The sequence below is a fragment of the Panthera tigris genome, chromosome B4 (genome assembly GCF_018350195.1).
Source record: "Panthera tigris isolate Pti1 chromosome B4, P.tigris_Pti1_mat1.1, whole genome shotgun sequence".
Classification (NCBI taxonomy): domain Eukaryota; kingdom Metazoa; phylum Chordata; class Mammalia; order Carnivora; family Felidae; genus Panthera; species Panthera tigris.
Genome location: NC_056666.1, coordinates 15,842,841 through 15,866,764, shown reverse-complemented (window position 1 = coordinate 15,866,764; position 23,924 = coordinate 15,842,841). Strand labels below are relative to the sequence as shown.

The window sequence follows — 23,924 nt, the reverse complement described above, 5'->3', positions numbered from 1 at the left end:
TAATTCATATAACCAAGAAGGTAAAGGAGAAGACCGGAGATTTTTCATATGCTGGAGAGACAAGGCCCACACTGCGCTATGACCAGTATCAGGATTAGGATCCCCAGTCTGAACTCCGAGGACAGAACTTGCCCCTTCTCCATGTTGACTCCAGCTGAAGAGAACTAAATTGAACAGAAGTGCAGAAATGCACTTCTCACTGTTCTGGAGGTTGGGAAGTCCAAGATCAAGGTGCCAGCAGATCCAGTGTCTGGTGAGAGCCTTCTTCCTGGTTTGCAGAAAGCAACCTCACACAGTACCTGACAGAGCAGAAAGCAGAGGAGAGGGAAAGCATGTCCTCTGGTGTCTTTTCTCAAGGGCACTCATCCCATTCATGAGGGCTCTACCTCGTGAATTACCTCCCCAAATTAATTAATTAATTGATTGCCTCCCCCAGGCCCCACCTCCTAATGCCACCACACTGGGGTTTAGAATCTCAACATATGCAATTTGGGGGCACACCGGTCTTCAGTCAATAGCACGGTTCTTCTTCGCTGCACTGATAGGCTATGTATGAACTCGGTAAAGAGGCTGACTTTGTGGTTGTACAGCCAGTGCCCAACACAGTGCCCGATACACCCAGGAGAGTTGAACTTTGCAAGAGAATGTAGCTTTATACTGGTCTGGGACTGTGGAAAATCTTCCAAGGAAAGCCTACTAAATGGTTCTGTTGCCTCTTCCACAGCTGTGGCTTTCCACAGTTCCCTATTCACTTCCTACAGTGCCCTTAAAGAAGTGCTTGCCTTACACGATAGCTGTTTGTAGAAAGTCTCCGAAGGATTTGCCTCACACCGCTCTCCTCTTAGAGAGGGGATTTGAAAAGTTGAAGAAGTTGAATAGTCCCAGACGGCCACAAATCTGTCATCAGTGTGTTAGCCATCGGTGACTTCGGAAACTTAGGGCCTTTTGAAAATCTCTCTCACAGGCTTTATTTTGAAGACAGACGAGGAGAATGTTCTCCAAATGTTTAACTGGGACCCTGTTATGGGCTGAATTGTGTCCCCTCCCCGGGAGGCTCCCCTCCCCCACAGTTCCATAGTCGTATGTTGAAGTTCGAACCCTCAGCATGGTGGTACCTTAGCATGTGACCGTATTTGGAGATGGGGTCTTTAAAGAAGTAATGAAGGTAACATGTGGTCATATGGGCGGTCCCTAATCCAATGTGACTTGTCTCCTTGTAAGAAGAGATTAGTTAAGGAGAGCCACCTCGGAATAAACCAACCTTGCCAACACCTTGATCCTGGAGCTCCAGCCTCCAGAACTGGGAGACGATGAATGTCAGTGGTTTAAGGCCCGCCCCCTCCAGTCTGTAGCATTTTGTTATGGCAGCCATCACAGCTGAAAACAGACCCTTTTCTTTTCAGCTGAAGCCTGGCAGCCTGCAGAGAAAGCCCTCTTGCAGGCATAGTGTTTGGTTTTTTCCTCGCTTTCTTTGGGAAAACAGGAGGGGAAGCCGGTGTTCTCCATGCCGTCCCTTCCCCCATCACCAGGCAACACTCATGTGTCACCATAGCCCAGTGAGGCTTCCTGGTCCCAGTGCTTTCTCAGAGGCTCGTCCCCGGAAGCTGTATCCTCCATTAGGCGCCTTGCGACTAAATCAAACGTTTTTCTCATTCCCCGCCGTCTCTTCCATCCGTCACGACTGTGAGACAACTTAGCAGGACTCAGTTATCACCTGATTTCTGTGGGGTTCCCTGCACCCCCCCTCCCGGGTAAATTTCCCAGCCCTCACTTCATGTCACTGTTCCTTCACCCTGCCCCCTCCTTTTTTTTATCTCCATTAATCTCAGATTAATGTTAAATATAAAAGAACCGAGCATTAATCTTTGTTTCACCATAGGTGGTGAGAACATAGTTTCTTTTTATTAGTTTTTCAAAGTGGAAGATAAGAAAATGCTAGAAGTATAATTAAAGATAAAAAGAAAAAAGGCTTAAATAGATTTGAATTCCTATGAGGTGGGCCCCTACGAGGCTTTTCATTAGAGGCTAATTTCTGACAGTCCCAGATAAGGGACGCTGGCTCATCTTTGCCATTTTGGGGAGGTGATGTGAGAAAGAGCTGGAAGGGATTTTGAAGGCTGGGGAGCCCATGAGTCTCAAAGTAGAGGGGCAGAACTCCCTGTTACCCTGCTTCCTTTCCTCCCCGGGACAAAAACCATAGCTTGACTTTTTTTTTTAAATAATAATAAAAGGTCACATGTTTGAAGAAGACCAACATGGGGCTTATGTCTTCCCTGGATGACCCTCCTGAGCCAGAGGTGGAGGAGAAATGACAGAGGAGGCATGAAAAATAGGGTTAGGAGGCTGGGGGCATGGTGGTGGGAATGGCTAACGGACAGAAAACAAAACCAAGAGTCCAATAGCAAAAGCCTCTCAGGGCCCGAAGTCTTGGATGTTTGCTGTGTTAACGCGGATTGCACCGTTCAACACACCAGTTGTGCATATATGGGGGTTGGGGGAGGGGCAGGCACGCTCAAGGATTCTCAGGGTAAACACCCTTTTCTGTAAGATTTACTGAATGACGGGCGCCTGGGTGGCTCAGTCGATTAAGCGTCCGACTCCGGCTCAGGTCATGATCTCGCGGTCCGTGTGTTCGAGCCCCGTGTCGGGCTCTGTGCTGACAGCTCAGAGCCTGGAGCCTGCTTCGGATTCTGTGTCTCCCTCTCTTTCTGACCCTCCCCCGTTCATGCTCTGTCTCTCTCTGTCTCAAAAGTAAATAAACGTTAAAAAAAATTAAAAAAAAAAGATTTACTGAATGAATACAGTTAGGAGTCTGAATAGGGCAGTCTTCATAAATAATGTTTAAACAACAAGACCATGGGGCAAACTGGGATATAGAGTCACCCCAGCTGGGGGTCATCTCCCCAGCCAAGCCTTTCTTTACTTGTGCGCGGCCCCCACAACAAAAGCGATGTCAATCGCAGCCAGTGTTACTCAGCACACAATGTCTGGCACTGAGGCGGGCTTTGCACGCACTACCTACTATTCCCCTTGGCAACTCAAGAGAGGTCGAGGCGAATGCCTGAACGTTACAGCCAACGCCCGCCACATCATTCCTGGAGGAGAGTGGAGGAGAGGGGATCATATTATAGAGGAAATCCGGGAGGTCGAGAAGTACAGGGTTTTACCCAAAGGAGTTCCCCCCAGAACACACACACTACCAACCATTACGACTCCTTTGCCTCCAGGCAATACCCTCTGTCCCCCATTAAACAAATTTTTTTTGTGATGTTTTATTTATTTTTGAGAGAGTGCCAGTGGGGGAGGGGCAGAGAGGGAGACAGAGGATCCAAAGCGGGCTCTGCGCTGACAGTAGTGAGCCCGATGTGGGGCTTGAACTCACAAACCATGAGATTATGACCTGAGCCGAAGTCGGACGCTCAACTGACAGAGCCACCCAGGTGCCTCCCCGCCCCCAATTTAAGTTTATTTATTTTAAGAAAGAGAGAGTGTGGACAGGGGAGGGGAAGAGAGGGAGGAAGTGAGAGAATCCCAAGCGGGCTCCGTGCTGTCAGTGCAGAGCCCCACACGGGGCTTGATCCCACAAACATGAGATCACGACCTGAGCCGAAATCAAGAGTTGGATGCTTAACCGAGCGAGCCACCCAGGTGCCCCAACCCTCTGTCTCCTGTTTTATCTCAACTCTATCCCTCTATCCATCCTCTGGGTCCTGAAGCTTCTCCCGACTGTACCATTTATTCTCACTGTTCCAGGTTTTGCAAGCTCATTACACTTAGTTAGCATCACTTTACCTTGTGATTCACAAGTATTAAACCCCTCAGCCAGAAGGTAGGGATTTTCCCTTATTTTCTGTCTGCAAACACCAAAGTCTTTAAAAATATAGATAGAGGTGCCTGGATGGCTCAGTCGGTCAAGTGTCCGACTTCAGCCCAGGTCACGATCTCGCGGTTTGTGAGTTCTAGTCTCGCGTCAGGCTCTTGTGCTGACAGCTCAGACCCTGGAGCCTGCTTTGAATTCTGCGTCTCCCTCTCTCTGCCCCTTCCCAACTCACGCTCTCTCAAAAATAAACCAACATTTAAAAAGTACACTTATAGAGATCATATATATATACAGTTAGACACAGAAATGCAAGTGTCATTCGCTGAAACTTGACGGACCTGTCCCTTCCTGCCTCTTGCTAACAAAGATGCACCCGATGCACTGCCATTGCCATATATTCTAACTCCCGTGGGGGAGTCCGAGCTTCCCATATGCTGCATTCCCCCAGAAGTTTTCATTCAGCCTAAGTCTTTGGGTTTAGAAAGTCTGTTTGCTAGAATGAAATCACACCTGGCCATGGACCCTGCTGAACTCATCTTGTGAAAAGACCTGTCATTTTCGTACAAGTTATTCTATGATAGATCGTCTATTTGTTAAGTTCAAATAATGTAACTGAAAAGAAGGGAAGTCTACCTGTAAATGACCCAGTTAAGAACTATACCTCAAGCATAGATAAGTTGGATTTATCAAGTTAGCCTAGATTTTTGTGACAAATGAACCAGTAGGACTAAAAAATATTTGACTAACACATATATCCTCGTAAACTTTGGAGAACTGTGGGGATATTATCAAATAAGTAACACAGCCAAAGAGTTTTCCAAAGATTTATTGAAGCAGAAACAAGTTGGTCAGACACTTGTTGGAAAAAAGCAGTTTTAATGGTATTCAAAAATACTTTTTAAAAAGTATCCTAGCACAAGTTTTCTTCGTAAACTAGATTATGTTTGTAAACTTTTCTCTAAATCTTTTAAGAGTGTTGGTTCTTAAGAACTAAAGGTTATTCCTATTCCAAATCTATCTTGCGCTCCTGAAAAACTGCAGAAAGGCACTTGAAAGCTGTTTCTTTAAGATATGGATTTCTTTTTTTTTTTTTTTATTCTTGCTGGTAATATATTGCTGCACCGAGTCTGTGCAATCTTCACTCAAGGTCATCGTGATGCTGAGAAGTTTCATTGATAACCTGCAAAAAAATTCAAATTCAAATCAAATACGGTACTACATGCTAAAGATTCAGTTACCCCATTGAGCACGACAAAGAAAAATCCCTACGAAATAGAATTTATTGTGAAAACAGGCAGGTCATGTTGATAATACACAAGAAGGGTTCCAGCTAGAAGGGACAGATGCGTACGTAAGCCGCTCTTCACCTACAAGCAGATTAAGTATCCGGTGGAATGTTAGCGTTTAAGAAAAGAAAACTGAACTATGTTTCTGAAGGATGCTGTGATCATCCTATGTAGCAAAGTTTAAAAGCAATGAAGGCATTCTAATTGTACAGAACGTACACTTGAAGTTTATGGGCAAGGGAAGATTCCACGAAGGTTACAATAGATTTCGGCCATTTCTTTCGTGGCATAGGGAACGAACAAGAAACGAAGTGATCATAGGGCATGTCCCTGCACTACGTCAAAGGACACAGGAGCATTGAGGAGGCACAGTCAGTAGGGAAGGCCATATGTCCGGTATCAAAACATTCCTGGGATTGAGGTTCTAAGGAAGGAGCTCATGAAACGAGTCTAGAAAGTAATGGAAAGAGGCTGTGCTCCCATTTTAAATTAAGGACCATAGAAAGAAATCCTTTATTTTGGACTATAGGTAGATTGCGATCTCACCTCCACATTGAGGAACCAAATAATTAGTTGGCTGGGGGTCATGCCAGGAGAAGAGGCCTATTCTCTTTTGAGGGGTCACGGGTGAAACGGAACCCCCCCCCCCAATTAACCAGGTGTATCTGAGATACAGACTTAGTGATTCACAAGGCTATCAATGCCGGCCTGAGATGATGCCGATTTTGAGTGAAAGATACCAACCTGTCCATCTCTGGTTTCGACCGTCTTAATCAGAAGTGTTCTTTTTGAGTGAGTGTCAACCAGAGGAAGTGAATCCAGATTGGTTTCTGAATAAAGAAAAAAGCCCCAAATGAGGAAAAAGGACATTTGAAAAAAACAAGTAACTGGCCAAAGAATTATGACTGTGGTTCATAATTGCTCAAAGTGCTGCTCCCAAAAGAATTCTAGAGACTGAATACCCGTTTGAAAGCCCAGCATCAAGATGGACTATTTCAGTCACACCCCAAAGGAAGAAGTCAATGTAGTTTAAATTTAACTGGAAGCACAGACTGTAAGCCAGTACTTGGATCGAAAAACTATGGATATTTTACAGGATTTTAATTTGTATGGCATTTCCAAGTATCATTTAACAAATGAGTGCTTTATCATGAACAGACTGGTTACAAAGCTGCTAAAATTTTTCAAAAAAGGGCAATCACATGCTTACCCCTCAGGTTCAGGGAAGAAAAGTTGGGAAGAGGCAGAGCGATCCTATAAAAAGATAAAAACAGTAAAATTTTTGGAAAACAGCTCAAACAATAAGGCACGAATTCATTCACTTCTTGTTTTCATCAAAGGAGACAATGTATTCCTGTAGTTCATGGCGTGAGGGATTTGCTTCAAACATATTTTACCTATGAGTGGTCTCATTAGTACATTTACAATCTTTTACCCCAAGTATCTTCTCCACAGGGGTGTGAACTGGAGGCTCACAGAGTGGGAAAAGGGTTGGCGCTCAGAGAGTTAAGAGTTCAAATCCCAGCTCTGCCCCTGACTAACTCTAACTTGGGCAAGTTACTAAACCTCCTGACCGAAGGTTCCGTATCTATAAAAAGTGGTCAGTAGCTACCTTGAAGATATGTTCCCAAGATGAAATGAGGTGAGGAATGTCAAATGAGTGACAGAATACCTAATACACGGTGGCTATTAATTCAGGCACACAAGCCCTCGTGCCATACCTGCTCTCCTCGCCTTCCAGCAGCTTCCTGTAGGTGGCGATCTCAATGTCAAGAGCCATCTTAACATTCAGCAGGTCTTGGTATTCGCGAAGGTGACGAGCCATTTCCTCCTTCATGTTCTGAATCTCATCCTGCAGGCGGCCAATAGTGTCTTGGTAGTTAGCAGCTTCCACGGCAAAGTTCTCTTCCATTTCACGCATCTGGCGTTCCAGAGACTCGTTCTGCAGGGAGGAGGAAAGGCTCAAGTATTAGAACAATAAGGCCCGTGTAAGCTCAAATCTTCAGACCCCAAAGTGCTTTTTTGAACCCGTCCTGACAACTCATGGTCTTTGGACTAAAAAATCACTTTTTCTTCATTTGAAGTTTTGTTCAGATAGCCATTAGCTCGGTCCATGTGGATGGTGCAGACTGGTCATGTTCCCTCTTTTACGGGGGTCTGATACTCACAGTCCCTTTGAGGGCGTCCACTTCGCAGGTGAGGGACTGGACCTGTCTCCGGTACTCATTTGATTCCTGCTTCGCCTGGCGCAGGGCATCATTGTTCCGGTTAGCAGCCTCAGAGAGGTCAGCAAACTGTCAAAAAACAAATCAAAAATGTAGACCCCCCCCAAGCGACTTGGTTTCCAATCCTCTAAGATTCTACCTTCCCCAGAAAACCGGCAGATCTTAAAGATGGTGACCAAACAAATAAACGACACATAATCCAAACCACGCTCCGTATTTTTAACTTCAAATCTCCTTGTCTCTCAGAATACGTCTGCATTCCTGTTCTGAAAAGCAGAGGGGGAGCGATGGAATGCCGACACTGATATGTTCAAGTAGAGACGTGATCTACTGCCCTGGTTCAAGGGTGGAGGTCAAGGGCATGGTGTTGGGAGTTACTTTGATGTAGGGTTAAGAAGGAGGGGTGGAAAAGAGAAGTCGTGAGTGATGGGGAGGCTGCAGCAACAAATTAAACTTGAACAAGAAGTTCAAGAAATTTGAAGACGTTCAAGCCAGCTTTCTGACTGGAGCTAACGGGTATGTATAGGAATCACAGACGGGTGCAAGCATTTTCAGAGCAAAACGCTCTTCTTTTGTTCTAGCCACACGGACTAGCGTCCTACCTTGGATTTGTACCATTCTTCGGCCTCCTGAAGGTTCTTGGCAGCCACGCTTTCATATTGCTGGCGTACATCCCGCAGGGCAGCGGTGAGGTCAGGCTTGGAAACATCCACGTCGATTTGGACGTGCTGGTCCTGGATCTGAGCCTGTAGCTCCTGGATTTCCTGAAGAAAGAACAGACAGGAGGTCGGTCAAGCCACATCTGGGGACAACTTCACCCACATTCACCCACAAAAAGGGGCTCCACTTGCCTCATCGTGTAGTTTCTTCAAAAAGGCAATCTCTTCCTGCAAGGATTCCACTTTGCGCTCAAGGTCAAGACGTGCCAAAGAAGCGTTGTCAACATCCTGGTTGGAAAAGAGAAGAGACGGGCATTGGGGGGCTGCTGAAGCCCAAGGCCTGTCTCATGGATTCATTGTAAATTAATCACATGAGCTTAGTCTCTTCACTGTGAAGAGATTGTTGACAGATGTTATGACTTTTGCATTAGGTCCGTGAGTCACCCAGTACTATAACATACTCTTTCTTTGCTTCGTTAACTAATTTGAATTGTGACCCACCGTGTTGTGTTCTAGGTGGCCGATAAGCAATTTGGATGCAGATAAATGCTAAACTGCACAGGGCAAACCGTACTTCATCGGTCATTAAAATCCACGTGACAACATTTTTAAGATCTCTTTTTTTATCGTGTCGCGAGATAACGTGACGATCATAGGGATGGCCAGATCTCACTTCATTTATACCTGAGAGTACGCAGAACAGAAATTTGTGCTTTGAAAGTGTCAGTGTATCCATGAGCTCTCTTTTTTTTCTCTACTCAAACTTCTGAAACTTATCCTTAGAATTCAAAGTCAGTGTGTAGTCATCTGGCATTCAGGGTACAGGCTAGATTTATACTCCAACTCAAGACGTACACTGGCAAAGATTCAGTTCAGGCACGTAAGGAAACGAAATGTAAATTCTGGACTGTATTTTCTCTGCTTCCTCTCGTAGCACATCCTACAAGGGTGTGTCCGTCCCTTCCGTTGAGCACGGTGTAAATTCTGTTACTAGGTTTGTTTCAGAATGACTGCTCAAAATGCATGTAATGAAACTATGTGAAAAATTCTTGCCGCTCTGGCTCTCTTCTGTTTCCACCATTTGTAACCTGCTACGTCCCAAAGATTTTATGTCCCCCCGAGGAAACGTCACGAGAATCTTTACACCTCTTATTTTGTAAGCAACTGTACTCAGTGTACAGTTTATAGCATTAGTCTTCAAAGACACCTCTATCACCTTCATGGAAACGTGAATGAGGAATGAGTGATAACAAAAAACAGGCTTGGGCAAAATTCATTTTTGCTTGTTAAGCCCTAAAAGAGATGCAAAAGATAATTTACTGACCTCTATAAAAAAGTTCAACGGGGGACATTCTACTTCATTGATGAGACTATGAGGGATTTTACCTAATCCCTAAACAGGAGATCTTTCGTAATAATATTGTTTCATATTAACTCACTGCTCTGCAGAAAACGTTATAGATACGATGATCATAAATGCTCGGTTACTAAAATGAAGCACACACTGCAGTGTTTAACTTAATCTGGTAAGTGTATTTCTGCTTCAAAATGTTATTCTAGACTATTCCTCGGAGAGCTTTTATAGCCATGCCAGTAAGTGTTCAGGGGAAGAAAACTATGCTGGCAGCTCTTCCTGCTTTTGAATTCTAATTTCAAGCTAAAAATCCTTTAAGTCTATCTAACTTTGGAGCAAAAAGCCCTTTACTGAAAATCCGTTCTTCAGCCTTAGGTTCTTGTGGAGGATGTGCTAAAGAATTTAAGAAACCAAATCAAGAAAGGCCTTTCAAAATGTGAATTATGATTGTAGCTTTAAGAATATATTTCACAAGTCTGGGCCAGAGATTAGATAACGGATGTTAGCAAATACTTGTGTCCGACTAGGACTGTGCTTACATCATTACATATTCAATAAGAATGCAGCCTGTTGCAAAGCTTCTCTGGGAACACAAAGACTCCTATTATTTCTGTCCTGAGCCACCACACTTGCCAGAATGTCTGTATCTACATTCCATAGTGAAGCCCGTAGAAACCATTAATACCTTTCAGCCCAGAGGACAGATGGCTCCTTTTCACCCTTATTAGATCACAAAATAGTTGTGCCTGGGGATAGTTCCATATAACTTTAAAGCCGCCATGGAACTTGCAGAGAAGAAAAGACACTTGCTGGCTTCCATCCAGTGAAACTAAGTTTCTTGTCCCCCTGTACATTTACATTTTAAAGTACAGGGCATAACTGTGCTTTCTGGTGGCCTTGTAAAAGTTAGCCAACTTGACTTTAGCAAGCCTTTATCTACATCAAACTGTAACTGTTCAGAATCTGAATGCCAATGTGTTTCAAAAACAAAACGGAAAAAAAAATTTTTTTTGAAAAAAAACGTCGAAACAAAGTAAAAAATCAAAGACTTTCTTTATGTCTTAAGGAAAGGCTTCACCCCATTCAAGGGTTTTCATTCGGACAATTTCCGATCTGCGGTCTTTCTGCCGCTAGGGGGCTTTGCGCACAGAAGTGAAGTTTTGCGCTCTCTAGACTTGGGTTGAGTAACTTTTGAGAATTGCCCGTGGGTTGATGGGGCGGGGTCCGGTGGCTGTGCAAGTGGGAACAGAATCTACAAACCTGTCTGAAAGATTGCAGGGTGCTCTCGGCTTCCTCTCTCTGAAGCATCTCCTCCTGCAACCTGAAACAGTCGCGCATTAACCAAAAGGGAACTGGGACCCCGCCAGGGGTGGGGCGGCCACACCCAACCACCACGTCGCGGCGCCGCGAGACGAGATCCGCTGCGCCACCTCTGCGGGCAGCCGGCGACTGCGGCTTTTAGGACTGCCGCCCTCCGCAAGTTTTGGCGGGACCTCGGCCCGCAGTGTGCAAAAGCAATCACGGCCGCCACGCCAGCCTGCACGGCGAACGCCCCCACCCCGCCTCCGAGGAACCTCGGCAATCCCTTTGTCTCGCTGCCTCCACACCCCTCCCCTCTTCCCTTCTCCCGCCCCATGATGGCTGCACGCCAGAAGGGGCCAGGAAACTTTCTCAAAGTTTGGGGGAGATCGCGCTCGTTGCTTTTAAGGGCCTTCGGCTACAAAGTGGTAGTTTTAAGAAATCTGTAACCTGAAGCGGGGTGTTCTTGGGCAATGAGTGGTGGGGGGAGGGGAGAGGAAATGCGAACTGCAAGGTCTGGGTGCAGGGCGGGGCTGCGCCGCCGAAGCCACCGCCCCGCTCACCCGCTGTCCCCCAGACAGCCACCGCCCCAGCCACATCCCCAAGGGCGTGGCGGCTTCTCGCGGGGGCCCCGAACCCCCCTCCCTCCTCCCTCCCTCCCGCAGCCCCGAGGTGGGCGCCGCCTTACTTCTCCCGGAGCCGCATGATGTCCTCGGCCAGGTTGTCGCGCTCCACCTCGACGCGGGCCTTGTCGTTGGTGAGCTGGTCCACCTGCCGGCGCAGCTCCCGCATTTCCTCCTCGTAGAGGTCCCCCAGGCGCGACTTGCCCTGGCCCTTGAGCTGCTCGAGCTCGGCCAGCAGGATCTTGTTCTGCTGCTCCAGGAAGCGCACCTTGTCGATGTAGTTGGCGAAGCGGTCGTTCAGCTCCTGCAGCTCCACCTTCTCGTTGGTGCGGGTGTTCTTGAACTCGGTGTTGATGGCATCGGCCAGCGAGAAGTCCACCGAGTCCTGCAGCAGACGCACACCGGGCACACTGCTCCGCAGGCGCACCGCCGAGGTGCGCGTGGCGTACGGGCCGCCCGGGGACGAGGCGTACAGGCTGCGGCTGGTGCTGGGGCGCAACGCGCTGCCCAGGCTGTAGGTGCGGGTGGACGTGGTCACGTAGCTCCGGCTGGAGCTCGGCCGGCTCCCGGTGCCGGGGCCGCCGAACATCCTGCGGTAGGAGGACGAGGACACAGACCTGGTGGACATGGCTGGGACGGTGGCGGTGGGCTGGGCGGCTGCGGCGGCGCGGACTGGCTCGGGGAGGACAGGCGAGCGAGGGCGCGGTGGGTGTGGGCGGTGGGAGCGCTGCTGCGTCTCTGGCGCGGGGGATCCCGGAGCGAGAGTGGCAGAGGACCGGACCGGGCCGAGGGCGCAGTTTTTATAACCCGGTTGGGAAAGAGGGTCCCCTCCCACTGCCATCCCAGCCGCGGAGAGCGCCAGCCAATGGGGACCCGACGAGATGCGGGAAGGGTGGGCGGGGGTTGGGGCGGGGGCGCCCTCGAGCCTTCCTCTCCGCCCCTCTGCAGCCCGGGACTGGGCACCTTCCCGTTACTTTTTGGGTGGGCTGGGACTTTCGGGGGCTTTCCTGATGTTGGCCTGAGCTCTGCTCCCAGTGGGTGCTGAAAAAGGCGGGGTCGCGCGGTGGTAGGGAACCCTGCCCGGGACCGGACCGGAGGGGTCCCCAGGCACTGGGCCAAAGAGGCCTGGGAGGAGGCGGGCGGGTGGGAGGGGCGCTCCGCTGCAGGCCAGTGTTCTGCTCGGGGCTGGTGGGTGGGGAGACCCGCGGGCAAAGGGGCAGGAAGAGGGGGGGGATCCCGAGGCTTGGAAGGCGTGGAGAAAGGAACAAAGAACGCCTGAGATTGGAGCGGGAGTTGGGGGCGCGCACAGCCCAGGACACGGAGCTGGGGTCCCGAGCAGGCTTGGCGCACCGCCCGCTTTGGCCCACGAATCTTTCCAGCCTCTTGTCGTGGGGGTTCCTTAGGTTCAGGGACCTAACGGGCTCGGTGTGGCTTTGGACGGCGCGAGCTTCGAGGCTGCGGCCGAGGAAAGCCCGAGGGGCGGGGGGGGGGGGGGGGCGAGAGGGGTGGGGTCGCTGAGTCACTGGCAGTGAGTCACCGAGCCCTGCTGCCCGCCGAGGTTGAGGGCTCCTAGCGGTTCGGGAAACCGTTAGACGAGATTGACTCAAGTCTCCTCGGGCCGCGCACGCCCTGTTGGTTCTAAGTTTTACCCAACTTCTAGTCGGGCCTCCTCTTTCTTGTGTGCGGTTCGCCCGCGAGGATCCTAGAGCACCCCTAAGTTAAGAACTCGCGCAAGCCCGATTTTGCTCCAAATGCGCGGACTTCCCATTAGCAGGAAACTTCTTGCAGACCCCAGAGAGCTGCCAAACACCGGTCTCTGGCATCACGAACGCACTCGGGGAAGGGTTTTCTTGCAAAGTTCCCTCCCACCCTTCCCTCTGGGCTCCCCTCAGTGCCCCCCCCACCCCCGTGAAACCACACCCGAGTTTTAACAAGATCTGAAAGTTCTGGGTGAAAGAGGAAACCCGGCGTCCGTCCGTAGTTTCAAAATCAAATTGAGAGATCATTGGTTTTTCTGCTATAGTGGAAGTCATTAAAGGCATAATCTGTGCCAATTATAGAATTAATTAGGTGTTGCTTTAAAGCTCCGACCTGATTAATGAAAGGCAATTATATAACTCAAATGACAGAACGTTTGGGGGAAATAGATTTATGTGTTCATTTTGGTTCAGCGAGGCACATTGCGGGATTCTGGGGACTTGTCTGGGAAATGTCACCGGTCCTTTTGGCCTATTTTCCAAGAAGAATTAGTGCATTTGGTCTTCCAGTGACGGAGATAAAACTGTCTACAGAGCAAACAGAGCAAAAACCTTCTGGTCCAGGGCACCAGGGAGTGTCGAATTCCCCCGCCCAAATCTTTCTAGGTAAAGGGCCATCCTTGCGGTGTTAGTAAATGCAGAATACAGTGCTTACCCCCAAAGGGAGATGAAGGGAGGAAAGGCCTGACAGTCTTACTGTGGTTAATTAAGCAGCAATTGAAACATCATGGAATTTTGTTGTGGTGGTTGTTGTGTGTTTAGAGGACACATTGAGTACCAGATGGATTCACTGCAAAACCACCGTAAAAGTCTATAGTGGATAGTTTGGAGAAAAACGGTGAAATCCTTCCCCCTTTTTCTGGGGGGAGTGGGAGGGTGGGTGAAGGCTGTGGGTGTGGTACTGGAGGTTACCCGGCATTTAAGAAAAATAGTTTGGGACCAAATTAAGGGTTTATCCCAGCTTCTCTGTACAAGCCTCTGCTAGGTAATATTTTGTTGACCTCATTTCAGAGAGCTCTGGCAAGTGGCACAGCCAAGGTCAAGGTGCAGGACCTTTGCTGCATAGCTCCCCTGCTGTGGGTTTCCTTTATTCTTGCTCCATGAGAGCTCTTGATCCAAGCCATTGCTCAGCAAATGTCACCATTGTGAGTGCGCCTGGCATTTTTAGGATGAGAAAAAAGCCATCTCCCCAGGGGAGGCGGCGAGGGTGGGCCCTACTCCCACCTAAAATGCTGATCCCAGGGCAATGAGGTGGTGCTGCTTGCTGACTGACTCACCATGGAAAATGAGGGCAAGGCTCTGGTGTGGTGTGGCAGGGTGCCCTGTCGGTGACCACAGCAAATTCCTCGGGGTATGGTGACTTCCTGTGGGGTGGACTCTGGCCTTCCTCATCATTTCTAGGGTACCCCTTCTCCTTTCTAACCCCTCCGCGATCTGTATTCGCGGGCAGGACCGTGGTATGTTCTCTGGCTGTTTTAGCTCAGGCGCTATAACAAAATACCGTAGACAGTGTGGCTTAACCAACAAGCATTCATTTCTCACAGTTCTGGAGGCAGGAAGTCCGAGATCAAAGTGCCAGCAGATTCAGTGTCTGATAAGGACCTGCTTTCTCCTGTGCAGAGAGCTGCCTTCTTGCTGTGTCGTCATGTGGCGAAGCCAAGACAAACTGTGGTCTCTTCCACTTCTTAAAAGGGCACTAAGCCCATAATGGGGGCTCCACCATCAACACCTCATCTAAACCTAATTACCTCCCAAAGGCTCTGTCTCCATATAGGGTTGCATTGGAGATGAGGGCACAAACTATCCATCCGTAGCATTTGGCATAGAATGCATGCACACACACACACACACACACACACACACACACAGATATGCAATATCCAGTATGTCCTTCCTATTAGAAATTGCCATAGTTAGCGGCGGACTGTAGGGCGTGGAAAAGTGGAGATTACAAAAACACTTTAATCGTTCATGTAGAACGCGTGAGACTTAGGAGAGAATCAACTTCATTCAGAGATACGTGTGCCTCGTGCAGTGCCTCAGCCAGTGGGCCAGTCATGCGGGTGGGCGAGCCCTCTGTCTGAACCACCTTTCTCAAGGGTGACAAGTAATCCTGCTATCTCTGCACCCCGCGTTCCCAGTCACCTTTTGGAAGTAAACAGTATGCAGACATAGCTTTGTCACTTCATATGTGTTTTCTGAGGGCCACGCCAGCCTCTCTCAGCGGTGTGTTCAAATGCCAGACCGTGAAGCTGCTTCAAACATGGTGCCGGTCGTGGATAAAGAAGGACACAGCTGTAGAACTTTTAGACCAGGCGTAAACATGACCAAATCTAAAGCACTCACAGCGATTTTGGAATTTGCAAGCTGTGGTGATGTCAGTTGAGTTGGGGCGATTTGAACTGACGGACCAGCCAGCCATGTGCAGACGAGCTTAGGGCCCGTGGGGGCTTTCGGAAAGCTGGCTGGCGGGAGGCCACGCCAGGAGGACAGCCGCTAGCAGGATCGCCTGCATGGAATGTGAGAAGCGAGAAGGTGGATAAAGCGAGACGTGAGAAACCTGGCAACGCCAAGAAGGCGTGGTAACAAAGATAATACTCAATAATGTCATCAGCGCTTTAATTTTTGTGCCTGCTGGGTGACGGGAACTTTGCATGCATTTTACTTGATGCTCTCTCAGCCTCTTGCAAGGTGGGTTTGATTGTGCATTTTGCAGCTGAGGAGTCTGAGAGGCGGGCTAACAATTTGCTCATGGCCCCGTGACTACGAGAGGAGGGAGAGAGGGGGCAAGACTTCCTCCTGGGGCCTTTCAGACTCCAAATGCACTTTTCTTTTCTCTCCGCCTTCCTCGAGGGTGAGATCTTGCTTCTATCAAGCAATTCAATTCACACATATTATTTAGGGCCTTTCTGCATTCCAGGAACTGAAGAGGCAGGTTAATTATCAGATTATGCTGTGAAGTAGCAGGACTCTGAAAGGAGCTTGGCAGGTGCTGAGACTATGATGCTTTCTGTTATTCAGGGGATGGAACAGTGGTTCCTAGTAGATACGAAGGGAGTTTGGTTTTCACTCGCTCCCTAGATCGTTAATTTTGAGAGTTAAACATTTTCACCTCGATTTCTTTCCATCTTTCCGTCTCTTCAGAGCATCATATCCAAAAGCAGACACAGCTTGTCTCACACCCTGAAACCCCCCAACCCCAACGGCTTCCCCTCCTAACTTCCCAGTCCAGGGCAACACGGCACGTTACCTGGATTGGAAACCGTCATCACCATGGCCACTGCTTACTCTTAGGTCACTCGGATCCAGGAGGCATCCTGGCTCGTTGTTTCCTGTATCCACTCCTCGGTTTTGTGGCCGTCACTCATCCGAGTCATTTTGTGTCTCAACCCTGCGATGCTGGAATTGGCTGTCCTCCCCCCAGGCTCTGTGCGCCCCTCCCAACGTGTCTGTCTTCGAGCCACAACCTCTTCTTAATAACTACATTCTCAAGACTCCCTGAAGACCCAAAGTGAATCACACTCGTTCCTTCATTAGAATGCCCTCCATGAGGTCAGAGATTTTTCTCTCTTTGGTTCACTAGCCTATCTTCAGTGCCTAGAGAAGCCTGGAGCATTTGTTGAGTGCATGGATTAACGCATGAGCCATTCACAGAAGAGGGAAGGAAGGAAAGAAGGGAGAGACGAGGCTAATATTGTAGTGTTCTATTCCATGTTCTAGTTCTAGTATTCTATTCAATGTTCTAGTATTCTATTCAATGTTCAAGCATTGTGCTAGTTAGTGACTTTACATGTGACTGTATTTAATCTCTACAGTGTATTATGATCCACAGATTTCATCCACTTTCTCAAAATACATTTATTGAATATTTACCATGTGCCGGGAGCTCCACTCGACACTGAGGAAAGTGAGCAAGGCAGGTGCAATGCAGGCACCCTTGGTTGGGATGTAGACTTGAGTTGTGTGGGCACATACGTGACCCAGAGATGCAATACTCAGGTAAAGGGACAAAGGAAGGAATTACAGTTTGTAATAAAGATGACAAAGGAAACAGAAGTCTTGCTGCAAAAGAGGTTGAGGCTTGGGGCACCTGGGTGGCTCAATAAGGTCAGCGTCTGACCTCGCCTCAGGTCATGGTCTCACCTGAGGTTCATGAGTTCGAATCCCACATCAGGCTCTCTGCTGTTGGCATGGAGCCTGCTTCAGATCCTCTGTTCCTCCTCTCTCTGCCCCTGCCCCGCTTGTGCGCTCTCTCTCTCTCTCTCTCTCTCTCTCTCTCTCTCAAAAATAAATAAAACCTTTTTAAAGGAAGAGGCTGAGGCTCATAACATTCAACTGTGTCCTTGGAAAGCCATGCCCGGTGTGAACATCCATCCTTCTTTCCACTGCTCCTCCCCGGACAGCAGTTTCAGGGGGGCCCTAAGCTGCTCTCTGTTCCACGAATATACCACATTTCCCCATGCTCAGGCCTTTTCTCAGATTCCATTCAACAGACAGGTGTCCTCATTTTCTACACTTTCTGCAATGCTTGTTAGTTCAGGTCAGTAAGAAAGTGCCTGTGGCTCCAGGAAGCTCCTAGCCTTGTAAAAGGATTAGGAACCACGTAAAGATCTGTAATGCAGAGTGGAATGTGGTGAGTGCTCCCATAGAGATAGGAATGAAATACTAGGGGCTTTAGGAGGAACGATCATATCCCCTTGGGGGAGACCAGAAAATATATTTAGAAAAGGTGGTATTTGAAGAATGGGTACAATTTTTATAGCTTATCGTGGTAGAGAAAGAATGTTCGAAACTGATGAACCCCACTAAGAAAAAATCGCATAGAGGGCAGGGTTTCGGGGGGGCATTGAGGGAAGACTAGAATCCCAATATGGCCCGACTGTGGAGCTGTTGTAGGGGAGAAAGGGCATCAAAAGCTAATACGGGACCATGCGTTGGAGGATGAAATGCCAGAGAGAGAGGAGTTTATAATTCATGTGGTGGGCAGTGAGAATTCACTGCCATTTGTGTCTGGGAGAAAGGCATGCTTGTGGCTGTGCTTTAGGAAGACTGTTGTGGCATCTGGGGGATGAATCGAGGAGAGTGATTTGAGGGCTGTTTGCCGTAGATCAGGTGCATGGTAAAAGGAGCCTGCCCTTGAAGGGGGAGAGGTGGGTGTCCTGTGATGGCACAGGGGGATGATTGTTCCAGACCATGAAGTTAGAGAGAAGACATGCTTGTCAAAGGGCTCAGAACTTTCTGGACAGGAACTGAGAGAATGGATGTGGTATACACAGAAGAAAAAATATGTGGTGGGAAATTAATCTCAGGTGAAAGAGAATTCACTGTATCCTCTTACCTGGAAGTATCTTCCCTTCTGTAGTTGATGTAAAGTAAAACCCCATGGGCACCTGGGTGGCTCCGTTGGTTAAGCGTCTGACTCTTGATCTTGGCTCAGGTCGTGATCTCACGGTTCGTGAGACTGAGCCCCTTGTCAGCCTCTGTGCTGCTTGGGATTCTCTCTCTCTCCCTCTCTCTGCCCTTCCACTGCTCTCTCTCTCTCTCTCTCTCAAAATAGATAAACTTTATTTATTTTTTTAAAAATTTTTTTAACATTTGTTTATTGCTGAGAGGCAGAGAGAGACAGAGCAGGAGAAGGGGAGGGGCAGAGAGAGAGGGAGACACAGCATCCAAAGCAGGCTCCAGGCTCTGAGATGTCAAAACAGAGCACGACATAGGGCTTGAACCCACAAACCTCGAGATCATGACTTACTTGAGCCAAAGTCAGATGCTTAACCGAGTGAGCGACCCAGGTGCCCCTAAATAAATAAACTTTAAAAAACAATAACCTAAAACCGCAAGAGGAAGGTGAGATATAAGCTGGATCATGCCGTTTTACCCTTTATGGCCCTTCTAGCCTGTTCATATGAGTTAATATCAATTACCTTATATTGTTCCTTATCTGATTTGAGTATGTTGGTCTGGTTTCCACAGATTTGTAAACTTTAAGAATGTTTACATTCTAAGAAATTACATTTCTAAGAAACTAAAGAAAAAGCTTTAAGACACATTCCTAGAAATCTTTCTGAATCTTTTTGGGGGAGATAAAAGCAGATCATAGTCTCCCCCTAGAGCTATGTATTACTTACAGCTTCATCAAAGTCTAATGTACAGTCTGTGATGAAGGAGACAGAAGGTGGTGAGTATGTGGGAGGGAGAGAAAGACATTAATTAACAGATGGAGGGAAAACCTAGTGCAAAAAACTCAAGTTGATGTGAGACAAATGCGTGAAGCTAGATTTTCCGTATTGCTTCACTAGATCCAAAATACAGAACGAAACCAGCCCAGTTATAAAAACCAGACCTTATTTGAAAAAGACCTAGGGGCGCCTGGGTGGCTCAGTCGGTTAAGCGTCCGACTTCAGCTCAGGTCACGATCTCGCGGTCCGTGAGTTCGAGCCCCGCGTCGGGCTCTGGGCTGATGGCTCAGAGCCTGGAGCCTGCTTCAGATTCTGTGTCTCCCTCTCTCTCTGCCCCTCCCCCGTTCATGCTCTGTCTCTCTCTGTCTCAAAAATAAATGTTAAAAAAAAAAATGTTTAAAAAAAAAAAAAAAAAAAAAAAAAGAAAAAGACCTAAACGATACTGTCAGAGTTTAGTTATTGGCCAAGTGAGACTACCTGAAAACAAGCAGTATTCGCTTGTGGCCTGTAATAATGTTTTTCCCATGTTTCGGGATAGAGAAGGTCTTATCACCACCAGAACATTTGCCAAGCGCATTGACATCTTGGGAAGTCATTCTGCCTATTTTGAGGTCACCTAGTTCCTGAGGGGCGGAAGTTTTTTTTTTCCCAGGAGATATTTCATTAATGGTCTAATGATAGTAACCGTTGAATAGCGCGGTTTTCTTTTCAAGAACTGAAAACAATTTTTTTCAAGTTCTGATTTGTCTTTGTGGTAACCTCTTAGGTTGGAACGGGAGTATATTGATTATCTGGATAGGCACAATGCCTTTCCTGTATATTTGAGACCAATCAAAGAACTCTATCCCACTTACCTCAAAACTGACTGATTAATTGACCAATCCTTCCAAAAACGTGGAGATGTCTTATTTCTGGTGTATCACGTTCACTTTGCCAGCAAAATCGTTTTCTTCAGAAACAATGACTATCACATTTACTTTTAGATATGTTTGATAAACTCAGTGTTTAAAATATGCCCCATAAAACACTGGTCTCTACGTGTGCTGACAAAGATCATTATGATTTGTAGAGATTAGAAACGAAACTCAAAAGACAAAGAAATAGAAAAACAGTAAACACATAAATCAGAGTAACCCTAAATGCAAATGGAAGGAAATATAAGATGGCATCATGATAAAACTATGTAAGGCAAAAGATTAAGAAAACCCACTAAATTTATGACAAATAACTAAGAAAGAGCATTTTGAGTTGACAGCTTTCTCCATAATTCTACTGCAATGGTTTCCAAAATATTGAGTAAGATTTTGTATTTCTGATGAGCTAAGTACTGGAAACATGCCCTCTAATGGGACACATGTGGATATATGGAATAAGTACAAAAATATTATGGAATTTGAGCTTAATATAGATTAAATATGTTTTCGTCCTATCATAAATCATGAAAAATTGTTCTGATACAGTATTGTAACTTCTTCATCTGTCATCTCCAGAACTTCGGGAGTTTTGACATGTGTGAGCAGAATATAGTGCAGAGAGATTTACACGTCAAGATCACAGTTTTCGTTTTGCTGACTCTGGATTGTTTTTCACAGTTCTTGACTCGTGGACTCTAAACAATGATAATAATAACCAGACATACCATGATATCATTACTAAAATTGGAGTCTGGCCCAGATTGGAAAACTAATGGTAATCATGAGACGTCGCTTATTTTGAGTGCCTACTATATGCCAAGTGTAAACTTATTCGCCATGTATAAACTTACGGAATCCTCTCAACAGCCCTATTATACATATGAAGAAACTGAGACACGGAGAAGTTAAGTAGCTTACTCAAGCTCACACAGCCAGGAAGTGGCAGACCTGGGATTTGAACCCAGGACTTCTGGCTCCAGATCCCACACTCTAAACTTCACTGTAAGGCAGTACCTCACACACTGTGGTATTTTTGCACTACAATTGGTGATGTGCCCAAGACCCTTTGCGTTCTTTTCATGTTATCTGTCCTATCTCTTTGGATTTCTTTTGTTCCTGTTCTGATGCAGCAACAGAACACTCTTTGATTCAGAGAATTTGGTGCCCTTAATGAATCATCAGGATGTCCATGGACATTTTCAGGGACTTTCTGTGGAGATCTCAGTTTTTAGTTCTGAGTCAGCCTACCAGAACGATTTGATAGTTATGGCATATGACTCCTGTGTACGATTACAAGAATGAAAATCCTCAACCACATTGCTGGTGGAGAAGAAATGAACCAACGTTTTTGGAACACGTAGCCTCTGTAAGTAAGAGCATCTTTGACTTACTGTCTTGTTGGTTTGAATTTTAGGGAGATTTATTAACGTTTGGGGTACTGACATTGCATAGGCCACGAATAATGGGAGAGTTTTGAAATATGGGAGATTCAGTGATTACCTGACAACCAAGATTCTCAAGGCCAGACTAAACAGTGTTACTGAGGATACGTATAAGCTTACTACCCAGGTAAAACATTTCTTGTGCAATAATAATCTTATCGCTTTTGCATATCAGGTTTTCCCAAGTAATGCTCATCAGCATCAGTTCTTTTAAAATAGAGCATCCTTAAAGCATCAAACATGTACAAGGGCAAGGGCAAGAAAGTCCCATTGTAGATCCAAGGAGAAAAGAATGCATGTGAGTATTATAAACCGGATGAAATCTTAACTCCGTAGTGGCACAGTTACTTTAATAGATTGGATTATTCTGAAGACAACCAGTGACCCTCTTCCTACCACGTATTTGAGTCCTAGTATGTGCCAGAATCCCCGTTATGTACAAAGGACACAGAAATGAATAAAACACCTTCCTTGCACGCAGGGGGCACCCAAAATAGTTCTCTCTTCTCTGCTCAATCTTTCTCTCTCTCAGTCTTGCATGATTGTGCTGCCACATTGAGATCTAGTTCAGCTGTTTCATAACGCCCCCACCCAAGGTTCAAAGTGCTTTGGTGAAATAACATCGACTTTTACCCTGAAATCCATGGAAATATGAAGTTTACTGTTTTGTTCTCCCTGATAAAAGATAGCATAATAACTAGTTGCCGGGTGACTGCATAAAACACAGGCCCCAAATGCAGCCGGTGAAGAGCAGTTAGCAATTAAGTAAAGGAAATGACTGGTGGGTTTGAAACTCAACACACTGCCCATGTACTTGTTAGCGTAGGGAGGCCTCTGGGTTGCTCTGACAACTTTTATCACTAAGGAAATAGTTTTGGTGACTCATGCTCGTACAGAACGACTTCTTTCAAAATCTGTGTTTTCGGTGACCTTACCATTATGCTTCTGTTTTCCTTTTTCTTTGGACGGGGACAGAAAAAGCTTCATTTGGATGGCATGGGTTTATTACTCAGTAGCATATTATTCATTCGCTTGCTGGCTCATGTTTTGAGATTTAACGGACTCAGTGGTGATCAGAGTAAAAGGTCAGTAGTTCTTGCAATATATTGCTATATTAAATGTAGAACTAAAGCCTATTTTCTAAGCAGAAGTGTTATATCTTATATTAACAACATCTCTTGTCGGTTACTTTTTTGTTATTTAACGCAACACTGTTATTCAAAAGACTGGTTGTACTTTTTGGCAAGTAAACCAAAATACTGAGGTACTTTGCACCGTAACCTAAAATGCCTTAGTTGTCCCTCAAGGAGATGAAAAACTGGACTTAAAGTCTCCACTGAGAGTCGTCTGGAGATGATAATTATGAAAATAAAGGAACTTGAAGGAAACGCCTTTGCCCGCTTCTCCTTTCAGGTTAACTGTCTACCTGAAAGATGTTCCAACAGTATTTATTGACAATTGATATTTCTCTGCATTAAAATATAGTAAAGAAGTTGCAGAAGAAATGAATTAATTCAAAGAGTTATAGGCCGATAATGTGTTTGGAGAACGATATGGGAGAACTTCCTACAGGCAAAGAAAACCGGGAGCCAGGTGTCTTGCCTGGTAATTTTTGTGGTTCCAACCTTCAGTGTGGTCAGCACAGGGCTTACCTGGGTCCTCATTACATCTTTTGTTCTAACCCCAGAAACCGTGCTGGGAGTCTCAAAATTTAGCCGTTTTCATTTTGCTTTTAATGTAGCCCTTTTCTGTTTTTAATTTTGTGGCTGGAGAAGCCTGAAAAAGACAATGAGTCATGACAACCATTTCTTTTTCCTCCAGATAGGAGCCTTCAGCATGAGGCGAGGGCACTGAGCACCATTTGTGTGATTCATGAGGCTTAGTGCCCGGGCGCTTTTCCGCGGGGCCCCTTTAAGGGGACCCACTAGTCCAGTGGTTCTCAAAGTGTGGTACCCAGACCAGCAATACCAGCATCACCTGGCGTTGGAAAGGCCATCAGTCCCCACCCCAGATGCACTGAATCAGAACTTTGGAGCAGAGGCCCAACAATCTGTTTTTTAATAAGACTTCCAGATGATTCTGAGGAAGGCTGAGGTCTGAGAACCACTATGCTAGTGAATTCTTAGTATTTGTGGCCATGAAGAGCATGAACAATATAGTGGCTGGAGAGGCGATGTTTATGACTCTTCATTTATGAGGAAATGAAGAATAAATAGAAAAGAATGTTTTAACTTTTAGAATTCAAGACTAAAAAATTAAAAAGCCTGGAATTTAATTAGGGGGACTGATTGCTTGCAAGAACCTTGCTTTCTTAGGGAAGGGCAATCTGATGACTAGGGAACTGTGAAATATATTGGCATGGTTCT

General features: G+C 46.6%; 2 protein-coding genes across 4 annotated transcripts in view; one reads left to right on the top strand and one right to left on the bottom strand.

Annotated features, from left to right (window-relative positions):
* Positions 1 to 4,630: 4,630 nt before the first annotated feature.
* On the bottom strand, positions 4,631 to 12,024 carry VIM (vimentin). Its single transcript, XM_042991170.1, has 9 exons — positions 11,332 to 12,024; positions 10,605 to 10,665; positions 8,183 to 8,278; positions 7,934 to 8,095; positions 7,275 to 7,400; positions 6,828 to 7,048; positions 6,317 to 6,360; positions 5,851 to 5,936; positions 4,631 to 5,000 (listed from the first exon to the last, which is right to left on the bottom strand). The coding sequence occupies exons 1-9, from the start codon at positions 11,892 to 11,894 to the stop codon at positions 4,959 to 4,961; spliced, it is 1,401 nt and encodes a 466-aa protein (XP_042847104.1). The 5' UTR covers positions 11,895 to 12,024; the 3' UTR covers positions 4,631 to 4,958.
* Positions 12,025 to 22,340: 10,316 nt separating this feature from the next.
* The window catches only part of TRDMT1 (tRNA aspartic acid methyltransferase 1), a 90,941-nt gene continuing 89,357 nt past the window's right edge, over positions 22,341 to 23,924 (top strand). For 2 of the 3 annotated variants that reach the window (XM_042991156.1, XM_042991167.1), the window contains exon 1: positions 22,342 to 22,643. The gene's annotated coding sequence lies outside the window, so the exon portion shown is untranslated. Of the gene's footprint in view, positions 22,644 to 23,924 lie in introns of all 3 variants that reach the window. The other variant, XM_042991155.1, reaches the window with a different exon arrangement.